At 47.9% G+C, this 14,515-nt stretch overlaps 1 protein-coding gene across 3 annotated transcripts in view; it reads left to right on the forward strand.

The window, feature by feature from the left end:
- The window catches only part of LOC119401819 (uncharacterized), a 215,171-nt gene that overhangs the window by 136,304 nt on the left and 64,352 nt on the right, over window positions 1-14,515 (forward strand). For all 3 annotated transcript variants that reach the window (XM_037668810.2, XM_049418149.1, XM_049418150.1), the window contains exon 27: window positions 13,346-13,485. In XM_037668810.2, the coding sequence (XP_037524738.2) occupies window positions 13,346-13,485 (140 nt within the window). The remainder of the gene's footprint in view (window positions 1-13,345; window positions 13,486-14,515) is intronic.

The raw sequence follows: 14,515 nt of genomic DNA on the forward strand, positions 1-14,515 counted from the left end.
TGTATGTGCTGAAAAAATTTGGCGTGGATACCCCTCGAGGTTAGTGTATGCTAGTATTGCTTAATTGTAGTTCCTACGCACTCGCGGACTCACGGACCGCCACATTTTCCCACTTCTTAGCTGTATAGCTTTGCTGTAGAATTATGTTTGGTACCGAGCGCCAGCAAAAGCTTTACTGACTTCCCCAGAGTTTACACTTGTTTTGGAACTACTCCAAGCGGAAAAAGTACACGTGTGGTTTGCATTTCTCCGTTGTACACTCGTACACTAATCGGCCATGTTCTCGCATGGTATATTGCATTCGAGACGAGAAAGTGAAAGCTTCGAGACAAAGGCCAAGAAGGTCTCGATTCGTTTCTTCCATCTGGCTTTTCTTACACACCAGCGGTGTATGTACCCCCCTCACCCTCGCCCCGAACCCTTGATGATAGTGATTTCCTCGCATCTTCTTCGACAATCCGCCCCGCACAGGCTCGATCGTCGCTTCGAACCCTGTAGCAATGTCCATTTCGCTGAGGCACACAAGCGGCCAGTGGAGCCTTCTTCGCATCTCTGGCTACCGCGCCGGTAATGAATGTGATCCCCTACGGTCGGTTTCCCACGATTTGCTAATGAGGGTGTTGTTTTTCTCGTGTCGCGTGACTGACCGCCTGTAGTGGAAGGGTGCATGGAGGTTTTTGGCAGCTCGCTGCACAGTCTTGCTTGTCGTGCGCTTTCGCGCAAGAAAAGTGCCGTACGTTTTCTTTCGCCTGTGTGTGTGTGTGTGTGTGTGTGTGTGTGTGTGTGTGTGTGTGTGTGTGTGTGTGTGTGTGTGTGTGTGTGTGTGTGTGTGTGTGTGTGTGTGTGTGTGTGTGTGTGTGAGAGAGAGAGAGAGAGAGAGGAGGAGAGAGAGGAGAGAGAGAGAGAGAGAGAGGCAGACAGAGAAATCACTCGTACAGGCCTGAGATTGTTCGGCTTGATTGATGGAAACTTGGGCGGCGGTAAATTACACGGCAATGGCGCTACTGCTCTTCACGTCGCTTGCCTTTCTTCATGCGCAGATTGCGTTGCCTCAAAAGTGTCGTTGGCCTTCTAGCTGGGACCGCAAGAAAATAAAAAATAAATGTAAACCCCACGAAGAAATGCGGCCCTAAGTGCGGCTCCGGTCTCACGCGTATTTGTATGCGCCGTTTTCCAATAAGTAATGCTCTCTCGGTCATGGGTTTGTCGGCTGTCAGCAGTTACTGATATATGGCAGCGAGTTTGGTGAGTTGGAACTCATGACGGCCTGTGTCGTCGCTTCTTTTTTTTCGTCCGTGTTCCGTTTGCGCTGGCCGTCCTGAGCGCTACTGCTATGACATTCTGATCTTTTATCGACGTCACTGGTCACTTCCCGTTGCCACATTAAATTCTGGCCCTTATATGAACACATGGCCGTCGGTGTTCCATGTAGCAACTGAGGTGCAGTGCTGCTATATGCACGTGAGTGGAGATGAAATGCCCCGGCATGGAGGGAGAAAAAGTTGGGAGGGGAGTATTGCACATGATATAGGATAGAAAGAGAAGTAGTAGGCCAGGCATGTCAAGCGTCGCTTGCGCCCTTTTTTTTTCTCTATGGGAAGGGCTCCTGAATTGTTTTCTTAAGTGAAAACAATGTTGCATTGCTAATCTCGAGGGAGCCGGCTCGATTCCCAGCCAAGGCGTCCACATTTAGATAGAAGCGAAATGCAGAAAACACTGTTCTTACACCAGGATTCACGTTGACGAACCGCACGTAGTAAAAAAATAAAGCGGAGGCCCCCACCTCCCTCCTATATGCTTCCTTTTCATATCGTGGGTCGGGCGCGCGAAGCCCCAGGATAGAAATTTTATCTACCTTTCGTTCTTTGCAGCGAAAACGCTCTCTAGAATTGACACTTTAGCAAGGCTGGGTGACTTCTGACTGTTATGTGTAACTGTCACCCTTATTTCGCGTTCGTTTAGTCTTGTAAGCGTCGCCGTGAATGGGAGGGCAAGTGTTTTCCGCCGGCTAGCGATCATGGCCGTACGTTGAGCTGAGGCCGTTGACGCCACGGCGTTTTCTCATTTTCGATAAACACAGAGCCAAGACAAAATGTATCTACTCTTGCTCGGTGTGGCAAAATGTACAACACGTTTTGCTGCCAAGAGGGTAATGTCGCCGCCGATTCCATAAGTGCACGCAATAGCACATTGGGGGCTGAAAAAGGAACAGAAAGAGAACGCGCCCACAAATATGTAATTTTCTATTGCCCCTCGACCGCACATGATACGTTCCAATACAAGTTGAACGAAGTGTTGGCAAGGTATCTCCTACTTTTCGTCGATTCCCGCATTTTTCTTTCGTTGCTTCCTTTCGGGGCCTTATAGTAACGAGGTATATAGCTTGCCAGTGACGTCGCGCTAACGCGAGGTCGGCGAGGCGATGCGTGAAGTGCGAGCATCAAAGTATGCACGCAGTGAGTCGGAGGTGAAACGCTTGTCTAGGCTTTTTCACAAGACTAGTGTTGAGATCTAAGGCAGTGGGCATTAGAGATACGTACAGATGTGCAGATCCACATAAGATACATAAGATACGCATAGGATACGTATGAGGTACATTGGGCATTACATGGTTAATATTCCTAACTTGGAATATGAATTTAATTCTACATTTGGCAAAACAGAAAGTAATATGGATTGTACGGAATTCAATTATTGAACTTTCCGATTATTAGATTAAGCCCGTCGACGGTTTCCAGCAACGGCATTCGCGTACATCCGACAGGGTGCCACTTTTAAAGGAGGTCCGAGTAGGATACCTGATATTAAACACTTAGCCTCGTTTATTTTTTCTTTCGTTCTTTCACGCAAGCTGAAGAACCCCAGGTAATCAGGTTCAAACACCCAGTGGCATGCATCGGGGCCATATCGTTATTCCAACTTTCCGTCAGGGTGCTTGGTCACTCCCGAGCCAGATCTTGACCATTTGTGATACATCGTAAAGCGCCGGGCCTGCCTCCTGTCGCCATAGACGGAGTATTCGCAACGATTTACTCTCTTCTGGCTGCGGCAGTAGAACCAGCATTGAACCCTTATGTATCAAGGCTTCACACTTTTTGCTACGGAGTAAATAAGGTATTTCACTCCATTCGACGTTCTGTCGAGAGCAAAACAAAGTTCTCAAGAGTAACTCTGCCCTTTTACTTTTGATTCCGATTTTTTTTTTTTTTTAGAGAGCATAGACATCTCCGCACACAAAGCAGCACGCTTTTATATGTGCCTGCTGGCTTTGTCCGGCCTGCGGACAAAGAAGTCTGCGCAACCATTGTGACCGGGCTATTCTTGGCTAGTTTTCTAGGACGGCTGAAATGCGCACGAGGGAAGGAAGTAACTGTACAGCGGAGAAAGCATACACTAAATGAAGATGCCGGTGACGTCGCCTGACAAGTTGACTGAGGCGGGTCGGAAAGGCTATCGGCGCCAGCCGAACACCATCTTTCAAACGGCCGGGTCTCCGCTGCTTCCTAAACGGTTGCTGTCATGGGTAAACAGATTTCCCTCGCTCTGCTTGATCATTTATTTTTACGAGTCTTGGGCCGCACGCATTCTTTTTTGCCCGCTTGATTGCTTTACTGGCTTCGTCTCCGCAACCGCTGCTGCGTTTTGTGTATATCGCAACACGCCCCTCCCCCCCCCCCCTCCCCCCACTTTCTTTTTTATGTTCGGCGCTTCGAGTGATCTGTTTGGTCTGCGGAGTTTCAAAAAAAGGGTTGCTATACTTTGAGTGCCCAGCTCTGTGTATATATGTGAGGATGTATGTGTGCAGCCGTCCGTTTCTGGCACTCATCGCGTTGCACGAGCAAGTTTAAGGTCAAGAGGCCGGTAAAAAAAAAAAAAGCGGGTCCGATTGGGCGACTGCACTGCCCCACAATCCGCATATCCTCCATTCCCATTTGTCCTCCGTTCCCATTTTTGGGACTGTATATCATTTCATATGACTCTATGTTACGTCGTTTGTCGTATGAGAGTACTGGATGTGGTAGTTAGGCCGCGGGATGATTTCGTTTTGTGTGTGCGTGTGCGTGTGCGGGCGTGTGTGTGTGTGTGTGTGTGTGTGTGTGTGTGTGTGTGTGTGTGTGTGTGAATAACGTTTGGTCGACCTATAGGCTACACACTTTCTCTCGCAGACTGTGTACACGGCCGCGTATGTTACGCCATGCGTGACGGTTATAGTACGTAGCGGGGGCGAGCACGTGCCGACGATTTCCTTCTCTCCCTCTTTCTTGTTTTCCCGTTCATCGGCGCCACCACCACCGAAGTAGGCAGGAAAAGAAAACAAGATAAATACGGAATGGAAACAGCAAACATACAAAAAAGGACGATCGTCTACCGAAACAAGATAAACAGTGGCGAATACACAAATGAAAAAACATAGCAGGGATGAGACAGAGCAGGAGAGTGGGAGAAAGGGTGAGGGGCAGCGCGCGGTGTTTCCGGCGCTTCGTTTCCGAAGCGAAAAGTCATGCCCTGCGCGCCGCTTGCGGTGTGTGTATACATACGCCATATACGTCGACGAGAGCGCTCTGCGTGAGCGCCACTTAGTAGCCGTTACCGACGTCGCCCGTTAAGTCTACACGCTGTGCGGCTGGCGTCTTCGGCTCTGTGAATACCACTCCGGAAAAAGGTAGGGGGGGGGGGGAATATCCCTTGTCTTGTAGAGGCATCGTTATTCAATTTCACGGCAGCGCGTTGTATTTGGTGCATATTGCATAGCGGAACAAATGAAACATTATAGTATCGGTTCTCCGTTGTGTAATGTACTCCCGAACAGCAAATAATTTCGCTGCATCAGCAATTGAAATAAGATGTGACAGCCTTTATGACAGTGCTTATGTCTTGTTCAGAGTCAAATGGATATTGTTGATCTAAATTCATTGCTCATTGCCGTCTGAATGACGAGTTGCAGGTTCGGTGCACGCGTGTTTGTGGTTTGTGCGATTCAGTCTTACCCTGACTTAATGAGAGAGCGGTCGTTGAAATGTCAATGTCGTGGCATGGACAGTTTTGACAAGTGCAGCGAACTGAGCAAAATTGGTTGACATATCCAACCACGAGTAAATTATTACACTCGCCTGTACTAAAGAGGTAGGACCGGGAGAATGTCATGGAAGGAAGAACACAGGAATACCTTTCAGTCTGTACACTCAATGCCCAGGGTTTTCTGCGCCATGTTAGAACCATGGAAAGGTTACATGTCACTGTTGTCAGCAGGGAAACATTTAATGGTTTCATTTTTATACGGCGGTCAACATAATGGACTTATAGAATGGAAACCAGAGGCGCAGTTTCTCGATATGAGCGACTGCATCACTGATCGCCAGGTCGCTGTAGCTCTATTTCCGTTAAATTAACAGGCGGTTGCCCGGCATCACTTGAAATTTAACCGAGTACGTCCCGCATTAAACATTATCGCTCTGTTATTTCATACTTTTTGCCCTTTACTGCTCCTCCTTCCCCAACGACGCAGTGCCGGGCTTCTTTAGTTCAAGAAATGAGCGTTTCCTTAACTCAAATTTTTCTGCAACATGGCCGCCCAGGGAGGATGTTCTCTTACACTGATTGGCACATATGTTTGAGCGCTTTAAAAAGAAAAGAAAAAAATGAGATTAAGTGACAGAGGACAAGAAACGAACACAACTCACGCTTTGTTGTCAGTTTCGCGACCTATTTGTGCAGTATTCGCGCTGGTTTTCTTGTTTGTTTTCACGATAAGCGATAAACGCAATCGTTTGGACATTTGTCACTGCAAGGGCAGTTCTCGTTGGCAGCGTTGCCTCTGCCGTTTTCGCAGTTGCCAGTGGGTGAGTATAAACTTTATTTGACATTGACAAGAAGTGGAGTAGAAGTTGAGTAAGCTGGCTCGGTCATCCCTGTTTATGTAACTTCTATCGCATGTTGCTTCCATCTACTCGCTCCTATATTTACTTTAGATTTGGCAAGAAGGAATTTTAGAGTGCCGGAGACGTCGTTGTGAGTCGTCCTTGGACCTTGATGGTTTCCTGCTCAGCTCGTGCAATGGCTCTGACTTGAACAGCAGGGTCGCATCTTTCAGCAACATGACCTCCAACGGCTCAGTAGCTGCCTCTCTTCTGACCTCCTTTGCCGTGGTTGCCGCTTTTCGATGGAGGCGGAATCTTAGAGCGCCCTGTACTTGGATTTAAGTGCACGTTAAAGACTCCCGTATGTTCGTAATTTCCGGAGCCCGCCACTACGATGTGACTCATAATTGTGTCGTGGTTGTGTGCACGTGGAACCCCAGATACTGCTCTCTTCTGACCTCCTTGTGGCATGCCCACAATATGTGGGGCAGGTTTGCCGGTTTTGGGCACTTAACACGTCAGTTAGAGCAGTTACCCATGTTACACTGGAGACCACCTATCACGTCTCTTTTGCATAGATGAATGACAGGCGCGCCGCAGTTCCAGGGGAGGAGATTGTATTTATTCTTCGGTTGTAAGCGACTGTAGTCACGTGGTGTCGCATCAGTGTCCACGCGCTTCGTGACGTCATCTTACGAGGTTGGTACGTGCGCCGCGTTCCGACATTTCCTGGCACTGGTATCCGATAACTCGCACTAGGGTTGGCTGAAGGGCCAGTCGGTGCATGTTACTTACGGTACATGTCACAGAGTGGACACAAGAGAATAACAACACAAGCGCTGGCGAGCAAGTGAGCGCACTTGATTTATATAAGAACAGACATGGCAGTACACAGTCTCCTTTGCAAGAAGTGACTATATGTCTCACTGACGCGTGTGTTTGCCTTCTGATATTTTCTTGCCGCAATAATCTGCGCTCACTTGTTTGTCAGCGCTATTGTGGGCTATTCTCTTCGTCTGTCGTCTTCGCGATGTTTTTCTTCCTCTCAGTAATTCAGTTGTCTACGGAGATGTTTGTTAACAGTCAATACGCATGACATATTACATGAAGAGTTCCTGTATGGTCAACGGTTCGATGCGGAACTACAAAGCCTTACTTCAAAAATTATTGAATAAAAATGGCTGCCCACCCAACAAGGCCGGACTTCCATTCCTTTCGTACGTGTGGTCATTCAATGCATTCCTCTTGGGCTTCGGGTATTTTTGGTTCCTTAGTCCCGCATAAATACGGGTTCGCGCCTCACTTGCGCTCTCTTCATCTCTCGACGATAAATAAGGAAACTCATCGGCATAACAATGGCGACGCCTCCTATTTCAGTGCGACTCTACTCCTTCTAGTGACTCCCACTGGCGTGCGCCATTGCGCGCAGCTTTGTTGCGAGTGTATGACGAGGGTGTGGTCATTCGTCGCGACGCCGCTTCCAACACAAATGCTGTCTCTCCTATATAGCGACTTGCGTAGTCTCGCCTCGACGCGTCGCACACAAAAGCGGCTTGGAAACAAAATGGCCGCGCGCGCTCCGAGTGAGGAGGAGCAACCGGCGGAACGGTGGATCCTTTCTTGGGGTTACGCGTGGCCGCCCTTCGAATGTCCAGAAAAGGAACTGGGTGCACGCTTGCGTGTATCCTTCGTACTGGTGGGAAAACGCGTGGCGATGCTCTCTTGAAAAGGGCAAGTGTTCGTGTACATGGAGAAAGAAATAAATCATAAAGGGAAAGCACTGCTTCATGCAGCCGTCCCTTGTACGCGAAACCACTTCCCCGTATTTTTCCTTCGCAGAAATTATCGAGTTCGTTTAGCGAACATTGTATATTTGGCGTGCAATGAAGGAAACGAAAACGTATATGGCACTGGAAAAGATGGAACATAATTGGACTACCGTGTTCTTGCATGTTCCTGCCTGATTCCGAACACATGGCGACGACATTTCCTCTTAGGCAAATTCACCGCAACTTAATTTGACGTACTCTCATAGTCAATGACATTATACAAGCAGTAGCTTACATGTGATTAGAATATATATTTTTTTAATCCGAATGAGCGGTCATATCAGAGAATGCTACAATGTCTTATGAACAGGCATTGATCTGTGACGGCGGTTCGATTGAAATGACTGATGTCGGGGCGCAGTGAAACTCACAGGGTCCCTTATGCGTTCGTCTATGATGACTGGAAGGCGAAAGCAATCTTTTTCTTCTCAGTCAATTATACTGATCCCCCTCTTCGGAAAGCTTTTGGCACCTTTAGCGTGGTTTTGCAGTGCCTCCGGGATCTGAGTCATTGCAAGCTTTTTGCGCCTCAAGTGCTGAATTCACGTATCGCCCCACCCATGGAGAAAGCGAAAAAAAAAAAGGAGCATTACATCATGTAGCCAGCCTTGGCAAGCCAATCCGTTTTGAAGCCAGCAGTGTCGGCCAAACACGTGGCCTTATGCGGTGAGATCACACAATAAACGAGACTTGCCAAGACTTCGGTGTGTGGTATGCGCCCGGTAGTTTTTATTTGAAGTGCATGCGCTCGCTCGGCGCAGTCCGACCGGCTCACGGAGGTGGTTCAAAAACAGAACTCAACCGAGAGTACTAAAACCTATCGCGCGCTCCCTCATGTTTTGATCACGTGTTGGGCCGACACAGTGGGCTTTAATCGCATTGCTCTTTCCTCTTTTTCTTCCTCCATGGCACCACCTGTAACCAAGTGACGATGCCATGTCGCCATCACGTGACGTCAAAATGACGTCAGTCGTTTGGGACGTCATGGTGACGTCATCGCGTGATTTTTCTTCAGTCATTCGTGTTCACGCCGACGACCACTTTTCGTTTTTGATTAGGCATCTAAGGCTTTCGCCTTAATAATACGGGCAATATCCGAACATCTTTTCGAGAACGAAAGTGCCTGAGGAAGTGTGGTACGGCGTCGAGACCTTGAGCAGCAACGGTGATGTTTGAGGGCGTGTCCGCGGGGAGTTTGCAGGCCTGTCGAGATACGTCTCCGTCACGCTCCGTCGTCTCATCCGGAATGATATATATACACCGTCTTGCGCGCAGTACAGCGCTGTCCGTTGCGCGACTTCCCGCGCCGCTTGAGTTATGGTCTCCGCTATTCCTGCAGCTTCGCACTTCCCTCAAGTGTGCTCAGGGCATCTCGTACATTGCCACACGTGTTCTTTGGGTTTTCCTCGATGCAACAGTGGGATTTAGGAATATATTGCACCCGTGTCTCTTTGCATACCCAAAGTATCGCGACTAGTTCGCCTTCTTTTGTATAAAGTAGTGCCTTCGCTACAACTTCCGGTAGTTTTAATCTTAAATACCGGATAGTCCGCCACGTCTCGCGCTTTTGCCTTCACTTGCAATCCGAGGAAGCAACTCCGTGGTTGTCTGGTTGATCTTCCTGCCAACGGCTGACGTCAGCCATCCCACTCCTCACATCATGCGCTTGCATGAAGTTTGTTGACAAACTGAAACTTTAATAATCCTTAGGAAAATCTTGAAGTAGCGTACCTGTGTCCTTACGTTCCCAAAGCTGTGAACTTTGCTTGCATTTTCTTGCAGTCTTTTAGTGTTCTATTGCACACCTTTCTGTTTTCGTTTGTATACGCCCAGTCCTTATGCTGCCCAAACATTGAGTGCTCAATACATAAAACTCTCTAGAGAGTCTTAGGTATGGCGCACCCCAAGCCCCGTGTCCAAAACAACACGTCCTGCTTGCGTTCTCTTGAGCACCGTAGTAAAGAGCTTGTCTGGGTGCTACTTCGTGCGCATACTTCTGGGTGTTAGCAGAATACCGGATCACCGAACGCGTAAATAGCGGCAAAAGCTCTGTGGTAACCGGGCTGGTAGCGCCATATGGTGCCGCAGAGCTCAAAAAACATCTACATTGCAAGCTGCGGGCGTAAATTTTTGGCAGTGGCGTAATCACGAACGTGTTACCTTTGTGAAATAGGTTTCAGCTACAGCGCTCCCTGAGCACACGAAGGAAAAAAAATCTCATAATTCTGTTCAGGAGAAGCTTCAACAATTGATGTAGCTATCATCGTCTGGTAACCCAGAATTCCGCTAATGCCCTTTCTTATATCAAAATACCGGACACGCTAAATGTGTCTATCGTTGTTTCGTATGCGCTTGGTGCTTTATACATTCTCTACGTTGAAAAGATTACTTATGAACTCAGCAACGTCTCTCGGCTCATAGCTCAATTCGAATTTCTCGTCGAAAAGCGCCGCCTCATTTTCGAATGACGTCGGCGCTCTCAGCGACATTCGACGAAGAGCTCCTTTAGAAAGGCAGATCCCCTCCGGTATTTAGGAATGCGGGCTGCGAACTCGGGGTTTCAAAATGATACTACGTCCAGAAATTCCCTTAAAGTAATATTTCTTGTTCAGTTTCTTTTCTCACAGCAATTTGACAAATGAACCAAGATGACGAACTGGCAAAGTTGGAAACCGTGCAATAAAGAAAAAAGAACATTACGTATACCGTCGAACGTTCAGCTCCCCGCCTATACGCGCAGCAATCGATTCCGCCATTTCTTTAGGCTCTCTGCTCGTTAGGAGAAATGGCCGAGCCGTGCTAGTGACGCGTTCGCAAATGACATTCTTCTATGCGGCAAGAGATTTCCGTATCGGACGGAGTCACTCTGATGATCTCCTAACGGCCAGCGTATCAATGCTGCCACTAGCACTGTTGCCTCATTGCAAGGCGTAATATAGAGTGTTATGTCGGTAGTCGGGGTCGTGTTCTAGGTGCACTGTCGGAGTTCACGTTAAAAGTGCAGGCGCCTCATCCAGCCGTTAATGCTTCCGCAAACGTCGATTGCTTGTTGTTGACGTGAGGGCGGAAAATTGAGCGAGGTGACGTTGCGTTTTCTTGTTTCTTTTTTCGATTGTTTTAAATGCTGTGTGTCTTTAAACTAGACAGCTATGTAAATTGTTGTACTATAGCGGGACGGCGCTGTAAATGCGCCGTTAAATAGTTTGGTTGTGCAAATTGATTGTAAACTTCGACCGGAATGAACAAGCGTTCGAACACGCTTGCGCGAATTCATCGTAGACTTCGACCAGAATGAATAAGCATTCGAATTCACCCGCGGCGATGCCAGAGAAAATAAGCATGAAACAAGATGAAAAATGTAGTTCAGTGATTGTTACCTTTACAATTAAGGTGGTTAACCTAAATATTTGTGCTTCGCATCGTGCTTACCACGCGCGTATGATTTTCACCAAATGTGAATTCGGTGCGATTTGTAGGTTTATCTCTTTATATTGGCAGACGCCGCAGATAGCGGCCGTAAGACACCCAATATGTAGGCACTGATGGTCGTATGCACCACAGGGCATGATACTGATCATGATTCTTAGTTGCATCCCCTTCGGAACGAGGCTGTAAAAAATAACCGCCCAGCCTGTTTGATTTTCTATCTTTGATTTTCTTTATTCATGCCTCTATTTTGGCAATGTACGGTTATCGACAGGACACCGGTTCTGTCAATTTCTTCCTTGTAATTTTTCCTTCTGACAACTTTTTCACGGCATTTGTACATCTCCATTTTATTTTTGTTTTCATGCATCATCCAATTTACCTTCTCCGTGTGTACGTGCACCGGCGAGGCCCGGAACTTGCGTCGCGTTTGCAAATAGTGGCCAGTTGCCTCTAAGCGGGGATCGTAGTGCTGCGTACACATCGGACTAACACGGCACTAACCACGCCGTCACTCACGTCTACATTACGTCGTGACTAACTAGAAAGGTGTCACATGACTCCCAGAGTTTCCTTTGAGTCAGGTCTCCGTAGAATGGATCACAAAGCGTATTGTTGCGCGTCGCCCGGTGTAGGTCTATATGTCCTTCGGAAGCGTTGAGTTGCGACCTTGTTTGTATTGTTTTTTTTTTTTGTTTTCGTTGCAGTGATTAACGGAGAATCATAAGACACATGTTTGGAGAAGCCAAGACGCCTCCAGGCGCTTGTCTCTGTGTTGTCTCTTACACATATGTGTCTCAATACTCTGCGCTCAGCAACACTGCGAAAAATACCAAAATTCGTGTATGTTGTACACCCGCGGGTCGTTCCGTATTTGCATTTCGTTATGGGCTCCTTGCGGTGCACGTGTACCGGTGCGTGTACCGGAACACGCCGCTGCGTGTTCCGGTACACGCAGCGGCGTTTGGCTGGTAACGGGTTACCGGTGCCTGCTGACATTGACATCTTGACACGCTTCGTCTACAAGCGCAGTGTCCTTAGACACGTTTTCGTGTTCCTTGAGTGTCCCCGCCAAAAAATTAAAAAACGTACTAATAAAGTTGCAGGCAAGATTATGTCGCTAAATCAAACTTCCTGGGGAGGAGTTTTGTATTGTCTTGGTTTAACACGAAACTTGATATAATAAGCGAACCGCCGGTAGTACAAGGGAACCCATCAGGTTTACAGCTGAGCACAAGCAGTGTTTAGCCAACGTTCCGACATGTGGACTTTATCGGCAATAAGAAACTTTTTTTCTGAGAAATGCAATCCGTGTGGATTTCCTTGCGGCTTCGTTCTAAAAGCGGGTGGTTATCTATTTTCCCTTTCTTAACACATCCGCCACCTTGCGGGATTACGCAGAACTTATTTGCATCAATTTCCCTTTCTGGACTTGTCTACGTCAAGGCACCAGTTGCTGCATTGACGAAGACGCTTGTCCACTTGTCGAAACGGTGGCTCCCACGACATCCTCTGTTCAACGACGTCTCGTATCCTCAAACCTCCACCTTCCCGCGAGCTTCTCTCGGTTGAACAATGCCTTTAGTGTATTCTTCGGCTTGTCACTCTGCTAAACAGTATGAATGAATATTGCGGAATTTGTATCGTATACTGGAGCTAGTGCTAAAGAGGATCGGGAGGGGGGAGGGGGGTCGCTATTCCGGGGCTCCTTTGGACTGAGCTGCACCCCCCCCCCTTCCACGAGGCTCCGCTGATCCTCGAGAGATGGGTCCGACAAAGCCTCCTTCCACGTCGGCTGCGTAATTTGCGCCATGCTCCTATTAGACTGGCAGGACCAAACCATGTGAAACGGGTCAACGTGGCTGCCACAGGATTTACACGTAGCGTTAAATTGTTCTAGGTCTATTTTGGCCTTTATGGCTGGGCTGCCATAGGACATATATAGTTTGGAGCCTGCGGAGACGGGTCTCCTCTGCTTAAGTCCCTTAGCGGGATGAGGGAGAATTTGTCTTTGCAGGTGATATAGCTGCAGTATATCTGCATGTGCAATCTTTGTGTACCAGCAGGCAAGTAGATGCATTAGTTTGATGCGTGCTGTGGTGTCTGAGTTTGGCCTCTATTCATTTCCTGCAGAGCCATAATATCAGGCATTTGACAGCTAAACAGAGAAATTAGATGAACACGTGGCCGCCTAAATGTAAGCCTTCTGTCTTTTTTCTTTCGAACCTTCAGGTTCCTCTGAAGAAGACCACCTTCATGCTGGAGCGACCCGAGACGGAGTCCGCCCAGGGCAGCCTGGATGGACAGGAGGCGTTTCCCTCCTTCTCGGACATTGTGCTCGCCTCACAGGGACTCTCCAGGGACTCCCCAAGGTCAGTGGCGCCCTCTAGTTTCTTGACGATGAACTTTTATGGGGGGGGGCTCTTCGCACCTTGCTTCGCGACAAGTATGCGAGTATGCTGGGCCGATCCCAGGGTCAATGTAATCAATGGATAGCTGGTGGCCATGAAGTGCACTGATCCCTCATGCGGCGGAGTTCTGGCGTAATGTTCTAACATTCCGCTGGACTGCAAAACGAACCGATCTCTGCCATAAGGGATATGAACCCCAAATGATTTCTTTTTTTTTTCTTTTCGTAGCAAAGGTCGCGCAATTAACTTTAACTATCTTCGGGCTCGGCGCGTCGGCGAGGGGATTGATATGCCCCTCCCCCCCCCCCTTCTTTCCTCCTTAAGCCTATGTGTGCGGCGCTGTTTTCATAAACAACCAAGATGTCCAATAATACATCAATTTTCGATGCTTTCCAAGCAAAAGTTAATATTATCAGCCTCGAACTTCTTCTTTTTCCAAACATTCTAGTTGGCACAAATTTAGTTGCACGTGCGAGTACAAAGTGACTTTGCTATATTCCACACCACTATGTCAAGCGCCGGTGCGTGTTTTCTGAAAACCTCGATGAAATATTTTCAGAAATATATAATTATACGAAAGGGATGGAATGAGTTAAGCTAAGGGCTGTATATGATAGTAAACATTAAGGTTTGTCATCAATTAAAATTCGAGTCAGCAATTAGTATAAGCGCTCCGGATCAATACATTGACTGAGAAGAAAAACGGTGGCTCACAGTTAATCACAAGTTTAGCAACACAGTCAGTGCGAGTGCCACTCTCACACCCCTAAGTCTTGCATTAGGGTCGCTTTACTTTGTTTTTGTTTTTTCTCCTTCTTTCAGTAGGCACCTTTTGTATGTTCACGCTTACCCCTCACCTTATCACGCCTGCAATAACTTGCACATGTGCCCGCCTGTATTGGGCTTTATCGCGGCCTCGTACCTAAGCGTCGCGCATAATATATGTACGGCAGGCACGCTAACGGTGCACTGCGGGTAAGCGCTATCAGGC

Source organism: Rhipicephalus sanguineus, chromosome 8 (genome assembly GCF_013339695.2).
Source record: "Rhipicephalus sanguineus isolate Rsan-2018 chromosome 8, BIME_Rsan_1.4, whole genome shotgun sequence".
Taxonomy (NCBI): Eukaryota; Metazoa; Arthropoda; class Arachnida; order Ixodida; family Ixodidae; genus Rhipicephalus; species Rhipicephalus sanguineus.